General features: G+C 39.9%; 1 protein-coding gene across 4 annotated transcripts in view; it reads right to left on the bottom strand.

The window, feature by feature from the left end:
• Nucleotides 1-5,857: 5,857 nt before the first annotated feature.
• Polk (DNA polymerase kappa) overlaps nucleotides 5,858-10,411 on the bottom strand; it is a 59,354-nt gene continuing 54,800 nt past the window's right edge. For 2 of the 4 annotated variants that reach the window (XM_031360336.1, XM_031360337.1), the window contains 3 exons: nucleotides 7,781-8,695; nucleotides 6,779-6,812; nucleotides 5,858-6,612 (listed from right to left, as the gene is read on the bottom strand). In XM_031360336.1, the coding sequence (XP_031216196.1) occupies nucleotides 6,528-6,612; nucleotides 6,779-6,812; nucleotides 7,781-8,695 (1,034 nt within the window). In that variant the 3' untranslated portion in view covers nucleotides 5,858-6,527. The remainder of the gene's footprint in view (nucleotides 6,613-6,778; nucleotides 6,813-7,780; nucleotides 8,696-10,411) is intronic. The other 2 variants (XM_031360334.1, XM_031360335.1) reach the window with 1 other exon arrangement.

Consider the following 10,411-nt stretch of genomic DNA (forward strand, 5'->3'; position numbering starts at 1 on the left):
GTTAAGGTTCTATAGCTGTGTCAAGGTGGGAATACTTGCACCACAGAAAGTTCCAAACACAGAAAGTCACTAATGCCTCCTTTACCATTCCTCTCAGACCTGAAGAGTTAAAAGCATTTGAAAAACAACAACAAAAAAAGCAACTCAACATGATTACTTTGAAAACACTGTGTATGGCTGATCTTTTAAAAGGTACTCAAGTTGTTTTGGATCAGGGGAAGCTGAGGAAGCAGTTAGGATGTCAGCATGCAGGCAACTAGTGAGCCTCATGGAAGAAATGGCTCTTGTCATTTTCTACAAGGACAGATAGAATTTTTTAAAGATTTTTATTTATTTTATGTATATGAATACATTGTAGCTATACAGATGGTTATGAGTCTTCATGTGGTTGTTGGGAATTGGATTTTGGACTTCTGCTCACTCTGATCAGCCATGCTCTCTATGGTCAACCCTGCTCTCTCAGGTCAACCCCACTCGCTCCAGTCGGCTCCGCTCGCTCTGGCCCAAAGATTTATTTATTATTATCAAAAGTACACTGTAGCCATCTTCAGACACACCAGAAGAGAGTGCCAGATCTCATTATGGGTGGTTGTGAGCCATCATGTGGCTGCTGGGATTTGAACTCAGGACCTTCAAAAGAGCAGTCAGTGTTCTTATCTCCTGAGCCATCAAGCCAGTCCGACAGATAGAAATGATAACATATTTGGGACTGACAGTAGAGACAGAAATTGGGGGAGGAGGATGAGCTGACACATAACCCATGATGAATGAAGGCATTTAAAATAAGAAAAGTAGAAATGTCTCAGTAATTGTTGTCTCTCTCTTGTCCTTATGTTGGATATTGCCTTTATTTTCTTAGCATGGAGTTCCTTCTTAAAATCAGCAACGTGGCTGTGATGGTTTGTATATGCTTGGCCCAGAGAGTGGCACTATTAAAAGGTATGGCCCTGTTGGAGTAGGTGTGTCATTGTGGGTGTGGGTGTTAAGACCCTCATCCTAGCTGCCTGGAAGTCAGTCTTCCTCTAGCAGCCTTCAGAGGAAGATGTAGAACTCTCAGCTCCTCCTGTACCATGCCTGCCTGGATGCTGCCATGCTCCCACCTTGATGATAATGGACTGATCCTCTGAACCTGTAAGCCAGCCCCAATTAAATGTTGTCCTTATAAGAGTTGCCTTGGTCATGGTGTCTGTTCACACCAGTGAAACTCTAACTAAGACGATGACTATTACCTTGTCATTGTGGAAACCTCTGTCTCTTGAAGACTGCTTCTTTCAGTCCCATACTAAACACTAAGCCAAAGCACTCTGTGAGAAGGGTCTGGATTTACAAATGACTTCTCACAATCTTCTATTATCACTGAAGACTGAGGCAAGATGTCTAGCCATAAATTACCAGAACAATGAAAAGGACATACTAAGACATCTTTGCCCTTCATGGAAGAGACTGTTGTACAGACATGCAATCACTAGGCCTGTTTGCCTCAAGTGAATAGGCCAGACTCTCTTAAAATGTTAAGAGTTGAGTTTTTTTTTCTTAAGAGAAAAAAGGAAAAAAAAAAAGTTACCCTAAGTGATCTTTATCTTTTTAGTCTTTATTCAAATATAGTTCTGGACATTTATTTTGCAAGAAAACTATGAGGGTTTCCTTGGCAGATTCAGGTTACTCAACTCCTACATTTTGCAAAGAAAGACTTCTCTCTTCAAAAGAACCAGCCTCTGAGTCCTTGGCCTTTAGAAGCCTGATAAGTATGTTTCATGTCCAAAGCACTGGGCCACATTGTATTAGTTTGAAGAGATAGCTTATATTACCAACTTGCTTATGCTGAATGCATGACTTTTGAAGACTGAGGCCTTGGACCAGTAGCATTCTAGGTCGGTTGGGATGATAGAAATGCCTGCCTGTCACAGATTTCCAGGAAAAACCCTGAGTGGCAAGAGTTGGGCATAGTGTCTTGGTTGGTGGTATTGCATGCGGGCATACGGTCCTTATCGGAAAGTTGTGTAGACCTCATATGCCTCCCCTGGAAGAGTGGGACTCTGTTGACCTCAATCTCATACTGTGCTATATATCAAAACCAGAATCTTAAATTTACAGAAAAGCATCCTACTTCTGAGTTATATCAAGCCTTCTTGCTTATTAACTTATATCCTTTCACTCTTACAAACTATAACCTGGGTTGTAGCTTTTCTCAGTTCTATAAGTCCTTCTAGCACATAATCAGACAGAGGGTTGTCTAGGGACTCCCAGCAGTTAGGAGCCATCAAATTTAACTTTCTCTATGAGTTATTAAGGACAGGAGGGCTGGTTGTTTAACAGTCAATACTTTTCTGACTAGCTTATTTAAAATGCCCCTCCCATTATCAGCACTGCTGTTAATACTTTATTAATTGCTACAAAAGATTTAGCATCTACTTATCTCTTCTTTAGACAGGGTCTCACCAGCCTGGCCTTGAAATCAGAGACCTTCCTGCTTCTGCCTCCTGAATGTTGGGATTAAAGGTGTGTGCCACCAAGCCTGTTTTTATTTACCAATTTCTAAGGGGTTTTGAATTTTATTGTATATAACAGTATAATTTGTGGGGCAGAATGGGGTGGTGGTCTGTTCAGGCAACTTAGGCTCAGTCAAGTAATTGGCCTTGAACCCTGGAGCATCAGTGGGCAGTCTCTGACTGCAGGGGGCAGAAGGGGTTTGGCTATAACTCCTGAGTTTTTGGCTCCTGCTTCAGTCACAACCCTTCACAGCTGCTCCCCCCCAACCCCCTGCAGGAGATGTGTACTCTATCAGGCAGACAATGCCCCAAGGTCCCAGCATTCTAACTGGACCCTACCCCCAGTCATCTGACCACAGCCAGGCATGCCTCACCCCCAAAGACAGATAGCCACACTGCATACAATAAAAGGGGCTGGTTTCCCCCCTCCTCACTCTCTTGTTCTTTGTCTCTTCTCTTGCTTTTCTTCCCTCTCTTCCTCTTCCTCCTCCTCTCTTGCTCTGTCTCTTTTCTTGTTCTTGCCCTTTCTTCTCTTCCTGCTTTGTTCTCTTCTCTTGCCTTCTTGTGCTCTTGCTTTCTGCTTCTTCTTTTCTCTCTCTCCTTCTCCTCTCCTTTCCTTCTCTCTACTTGACCAGCCTATTTTCTCTTTACTATAATAAAATACCTCATGTATACATTGCCTCCTTTTTGACTAATGCACACACACCCTGCCCACAAGCCTCAGTGGCAGGGAGAGAGAGCGAGCCTCAGCCAGTCCGCAGCAGGTAGCCCACTCACAGTACAATAACTGGTGTTTGTGTGGGGTTAATTCTTCCTGTTCATCAATAAGATTTTTTCATTTACTCACTTGTATTATTTATCTTCCAATACTGTCAAGTTCCCAAATCGCTGAACATTTTTTTTTCCTTCTCAGAGCCCCATGATAAATGGAATTATTTTTATTCTATTTCCTAATTGGTTATCACTGTTTTATACGAATAGTATTGAGTTTTAAAGACAAAACTTTATTGGACTCTGGGGAAATATAGATTTATTTAAAAAGGAGGCAAGTAAGGCAAAAATAAACTTTCTCTTAAAAAATAATGTCAGCAAACACACTGACCATATGAAGTTTCATTTTTACTTGTTTCTAGTTTTTACTCACTTTATCTGTTAAATTGACTAATAGAAAAATTGTTTTCCAAAGTGATTATCCTCAAAACAAGGCTTTAAGTCATGTTTAAAACTTAGCAACACTAAATTGTTTCTTCTTGCTAACACAGCAGGGATGTAATAATACCTCTTTGTAGTTTTGTTTCACGTCCAGATGACTAATATGACTGTTTTCATGGTTCTTGGCCATTCAGGTTTTCTTCTATGTGAAATGCTATTTCAAGTCTTTTGTACCACCTTATATAAACTATTTTTCTTCCTGAGTCTTAAGAATCAATTTAATATTCCAGATACTAGCTTTCTCCTACCAATACTAGGTATATGCACCACAAACATGTTTTCCTGTGATTTGACTCTCTAAGGTTATGGGTCTTCATTTACTCTCCTAAGTTTCACCATACTTTCTAAAACTGCTTCAAATGCTTTAAAAATGGCTATACTAGACTGAACAGATAATAAAGGATGTGGGAGGAGTCCCTGACAGAGAGAACAAAGATGAAATATCAGAGAGGCAGATCAGGAATGCAGAGAAATCTGGCATGGAGGAAGTAGAGAGCAAGTCAACCCCAGTGTTCCTCTCCAGTGCGGCCTCCAGGTGTTGCTCTTGGCTTCCTTCAAGGATGAACTATGACCTGGAAGTGCAGAAGGGCCAGTCTACCAACAACCAAGTAGCAGACGGGCTGTGGAAGAGGATGGTTTGCATGGTATAACTAGTTCAAGGAATGATTCAAAGTTGAAAAGACACACAAAGGAATATGAAAGATGTGGCTCTTGCACAGGGACTGGGGAGTTCAGCTTCCTTCGTGGCTTAGGAGTGTCTGGTGAGGAAGCAGCCACTTATCTAAGGAGCTGTTTTCTCTTACTGAGAAGGGAATATAAGACTTCAGCTGAGGCATCTACGCCATAGCTCCTGCAACTAAGGCTCAGTGAACATTGTGGGGGGGGGGGTGGTAAGACAGTTAAGAGGCAGAGGACTGGGATGTCTGCTCAGTTGGTGTCTTCTGCATGTGACAAGGAAGTTATACCCACAGAATCTCAGCAATATAGTCACTGAAAAAGACCTGTACAATGACAACACTAGTTAAACATGCCAACAAGGAAAGGGGGACTCTCATAAGGCTCCACTCCTCGATGAAGAGCTACAGGTAATTAATGACTGCTGAGGGAGGTGGTCAGTCTTTTCCAGGGACAAGCTCCCTCATGAGTCATCTGGTTTAGTCAGCCCTAAACACAAATATATATGAGCTACACACACACACACACACACACACACAAACACACAACAATATTTAAAAAGAGGTCATAGATTCGAGAGGGATTGAGAGGACATGGGAGGAGTTGGAAGAGAAAGAGCAAAAGAAGGAAATAATGAAACAGTATGTGTGAAAAATTCTTAATTTAAAAAAATTTTAATTATTAATATGACATTCAATTAAATGTAGCATCTACATGAAAATAATTTATTATTTAATGTTGAAAACAAAAAATAAACTACAGATGGAAAAAAATAATAAATATAGTAATATCCATTTTTCAACACATTAAATCATTTTCATTGAATTTAATTTTATAAATAGTTTATATAAGTAAATCACAATCAATAACCAAAGCACCACTGCTTTGGAGCTGTTGTGGTATATAACACCAGGTAAGGGTCTGGTATGTCAGCAAGCTTTTAGCCCACTTTTAAGCAGTCTAGCAATTAAAAGTCAGGTTGAGACTGTGGCAGTTCTAAGGACCCTCAAATATTTCTCTGTTTATAATAAATGCATTTAAATATGCAAAGGCAAAACAATAAAAAAGATTCAGTTCTTTCTTCTTTCTTTTCTTTTTCCTTTTTGTTTTTTTTGAGACAGGGTTTCTCTGTGTAGCCTTGGCTGTCCTGGAACTCACTCTGTAGACCAGGCTGTCCTCGAACTCTGAGATCCGCCTGCCTCTGCCTCCCAGTGCTGGGGTTAAAGGTGTGCACCACCACTGCCTGGCAGGATTGAGTTCTTAAGGAGGTAGCAGAAAGGGCTTTTTGATGAGAACTTGTGGGTGGCACTATTGCAGCAACCTCTGAACCGCTGCCAATCTTTCTTCCACAACTATTAACAGAGACACAGAGAAGTCTCTACAGTAAGTACAGTGATCCTTTCAGGGCTCATCTTCTGAGTTGTCTATTTTCTCCTAAAGAGGGAATGAAAATCAAGCAACCACACAACTTATCTTGTTTATTGCAGATTTATAGTCAAATATAATTGATAAGAAATTAAATACTGTTAATTTAAAGTACCGAGTTAAGAAATGATTTTGAACTCTAGACTAAGTATTTCTTTATGTGAACCAAGTGCTTATTCATGAGATAAGTAAGACAATACAAGTAACAATAGTTTGAACAGGTCCTCGGAAGGGAACAGCCATGCCCAAAGTCTTTCTGTTAAGCTCATGTTCTTCATGGACATCATGACTAAATCTAACTACATCTGCTCACAGAACACATAGACGCACATAAGCAGGCACAGTGGCATCAACGGCAATGCGGTGGCTAAGCACTGAGGAGCTGACACCGAGGCTGCTGCAGCACATGGCTCAGAGTCCCTGTAAATATTTATATTCATTTATAAAATAACACATCACCTTCTGACCTCACTTCTTATGTTAAGTTGTCTCCAACACGACTGACTTCCAACTGATATATATACTGGGAATGAAATTCTCACAGTTATTAAGGAAAATATAAAAGAAATAAGTCAATATTCAGTCTACATTCTTAAAAAAGGTCATGTTGGAGAGATATTATTGCACATGTGTTCCTTAAAGGAGTATATTTAAAATTAGGAAGAATAAATACTTTGACTATGAAAATAATAATTTCAATGAAAAAGTTGATAAAATGTTCAAAGATCATTTAAAAAATCCATCAAGGGTGCGTCTGGGGTCGCGGGGCCTTGGTTTCTTTGATGCTAAGCCCTTCGTCTTCAGTCCCGGCCTGGAATGAGAAAGAACACAATTGCTGTGTAGAAGGAAATATTTGAAAAGGAGTTCTGCAAAAACAGCTTTTAAAACGTTCCTTGGTTAGTTTATAAAGGGAGGTGAGCCCCTGAAGCTCCGAGCAGAGCACAGGCTCTCTCTGCCGAGGCTTAAGCCAGTCCTACCTTTTGGCCCTTCCTGAAGGCTTCTGAAGTCTGTCTGCAGGGGAAGAAAAGTCAAGAAGTCATGAAGGAAAAGCTTCACAAAGCTTATAAAACTAACAGATTAAAGATATTAGACATATTCCAAACTAATTTGTAAAAATATTGTTACATTAATTAAATGTGTGTGTGTGTATGTGTGCATATGTACATGTGAGCACATGTATGGAGTGAGCAACTTTCAGAGGTCAGTTCTTTCTTCCCATCGCGTGTTCCAGAGACAATGCTCAGGTTGAGAGGCTTGGCTTCAAGTGCCTGCACCCTGAGCCACACTGCCAGCCCCACAAAGTTAACTGTACAGTATTGTTTCTCTACAATGTACTAGTTCTGCTGGCATTAAACTTAATTTCTGCAATCTTGCAGCAGTCGGCATTACCAAGAACAAAGTGAAAAAGGCTTCCTGGTTCTATAAATAAAGCTAGTTTGTCACAGCACTTCGGCAGATATTCCCTGAGGGAATTTCTTTTTTGATTGGATCACTCAGATCCTTCAACTTTTAACTTCATTCTACAGTAAATCAAAACTAAACTGGAGTTTCCCCTCAATTCAGAAGCTCATTTTGAGTTATTTCTAGCGAGGGTAAGGTAACTAATATTTTCCTAAATGAGAGCAAACACAAGCTACCCTTTCAAATAATATACATTTCAAATTTATAGTTTCAGTGATTTTGATAAGACATATCTCTAGAAAAATCACATTCCTCGTATTTTTTTCAATTTAGTTTTAAGTGCATTGATGTTTTACGTACATATATGTTTGTGTACCGTGTGTGTGTGTGTGTGTGTGTGTGTGTGTGTGTGTGTGTGTGTGCCGAACTTTCTGGCACTGGAGTTACATAAGGTTGTAAGCCACCATGTGCACTCTGGGGACCAAACAAAGGCCCTACACAAGAGTTGCCATCCTCTTGGCCACTGGGCTGTCTCCCATACTCCCCCAGCACACTCCTCCTAATGACTACATGCTTACCAGTACTTCTCGAGCTTTCTTTGGGTTGCTTAACTGAAGTAACTTCACTATTTCTCAGTTCTTGGATAATGCCTTTATTTAAGCAAATATCCACATGTATGTTGAAGAGGGTAAGATCAGAAGTCTCTTGTTCTAGGTTACAAACAGGACAAACTAAAGCTCGTCCTGTTACTACCTCATCTGTACAGGGCTGGGCAGATTCTTGCCTACTTAATACATTGATGGTTTCATTTGCTAATGATATAGGACAAGACTTGTCTAGAATATCAGGATGTTCCTCTTTACTGTGCCTAGTCCCTAGAATGTCCATACTTGCTTCTTTCAATGATCTGTCTTCAGTCTCTGTTAGATCTACACCATATTCTGAAGTGATCTCTCCACTTTCATGTCCTCGTTTCTCACACAGTGGAATAGAGTGGTGTGCATCTTCCTTCTGACCAATGTCTGCAGAGGAAGCATGTGAGTGACAGGGCATCTTTGAGTTCTCACTGGTGGATGGACCATCAAGACATGCATCTACATGTTCATTAAAGGCTTCCAGACTGATACCTTCTTGCTCCCTAAAGCAAACTGGACAGATAAATGTCTGACAGTTATTTGAATTCTCCAATGTTTCAAAACTCTCGCTCATCTTCTTTAATGCTTGGGATGGTTCCGAGGTCTGTAAAGCTGGCTGACCTGTAATTTCACATCTGGGTGTGTCTTGACAGTTGGAGATCCTTTCAGACCGCTTTTTATCAAAGAAACTCTTCTTATAAGATATTTCTAAGGGCTTTACAAGCTCAGTTTTGTTAGTTTTGTCTACAATATACCCAGGAGATGGCAAAGCTTGGTTTCCAGATTGTAAGAAGCCAATGATGCTCCTTTGTTGGTGTTTCCTGTCATCTTCATTGGAAAAAGTAGACATTCGGACACCTAAATAAGACCAAAACCAGTCAGTCTCAAATTGTACAGACATTCACTCCCAACATAGACAGAGCATGGAAAACAATGCTATTATGACATGTATGCACAGGTGAACTGGAGAGACATAAGTACCACTGGAGATATACACACATACCCAACATATACTTTTTAAATGCTAAGGTTTGGACTCATATATAGTCTTTCGAATGTTAGACACATAATTCACCACTTAGCTATATTCCAAGACCAACATTTTCCAATTAAAGAACACTGGCATCATGGCTGGTATTATAAAGAAGAATAGACTTTGCTTTATAAAATTGAGTATCAGTAAATGTTAAGAATCTATAGGTGTTGGCATTACTCAATGCCATTAAGTAGAAAGCAATTAATTGGAGTCAACTACAGAGACTCTTTAGTGCAGATCCTTTTCAACAGACTTATCTTTTCAAGAAGTGTTTCATTTTTACACAACAATTGAAAAGAATATTCCCACATATCATCTGTTGTCATTCACTAACAACTGCCGGAACTAAACACACACACACACACACACACACACACACACACACACACACACAACTGCTGGAACTACACACACACAAACACACACACACACACATACACAGCACTATCACCCAAATGCTATAGTTTACCTAAGAATTTAATCTTGGTAGTTTTCATTCTATGAGTTTAGATGCAGTTATAAGGACATATATTGACCATTATAGAATCATATACTGTAGAAGAATTTTAATCCAGCAACATGGCTACTCTGTCTAGAATACAGACACACTACTAGCATACACCTTTAATTCCTCTAACTGGAATACACACATATCTTAGTATACATCTTTAATCCCAAACAATGAAGGTAAATTTACTTTGTAGAAGCACCTATGTTTGAAAGTGATGTCTAATTGAGTGGTAGACAAAGTGATGAACCAGAAAAAGATTTGACAGAATAGAATATGTCCTACTCTCATGAGAACAGAGTGCAAAGAGGCAACATAAGAGGGAGCAGGGCAGAGAGAGAGAGGAGGTAGTTTTACCAAGACAGGTTGCAGAGAGAGAACAAGCTAGACACAGGGAAGACAGAACAAGCCAGAGAATGAGAAGGAACTGGATTAGAACAGACTGACGGAGTTAGTTTGAGGCCAAGCAGAGCAAAAAGTCAGAGGCTGAGACAGAAGCCAGATCAAATCAGTCAGCTTGGAGAGGAGTTTTGAGTCAGAACAGCTGAGTTTAATCAGTTAGCCAGAGTTCAGAAAGAACTAGAAAAAGTGAGCTTATTCAGTAGTGTCAGAGGCTGAAAACATTCTAGGCCTAGATTGGATTGCAAGGAGGCCAGAAGCTTCCTGGACGAGGCCTGGGTTAGCAGACTGAGGCAGTAAGCCTTGGAGATGACAATGATAGCAGGGGAATAAAAGTTACTTTTACAACACACAGTTGTTTCATTAGCCCCAAAGCCTCGGCTTTCACCTTTACTGTCTGCCTTTTTCAAGATGCCAATCATACAACACTGGCTTCTTTATATTTAGCAATATTTACTTACATTTCCTTCATGTCCTTTTGTAGCTCATTTACACATTGAACATTATTCTGTTGTCTGGACATACAGTTTATCAATCCACTTAAGTATATCTTGCTTGCTTCTAAGTTTTGCAATTACAAAGAAATTTTCTATAGACACTCACTCTTTGGCTTTTTTTTTTTTTTTTTTTT

This window comes from Mastomys coucha, unplaced genomic scaffold, assembly GCF_008632895.1.
Source record: "Mastomys coucha isolate ucsf_1 unplaced genomic scaffold, UCSF_Mcou_1 pScaffold8, whole genome shotgun sequence".
Classification (NCBI taxonomy): Eukaryota; Metazoa; Chordata; class Mammalia; order Rodentia; family Muridae; genus Mastomys; species Mastomys coucha.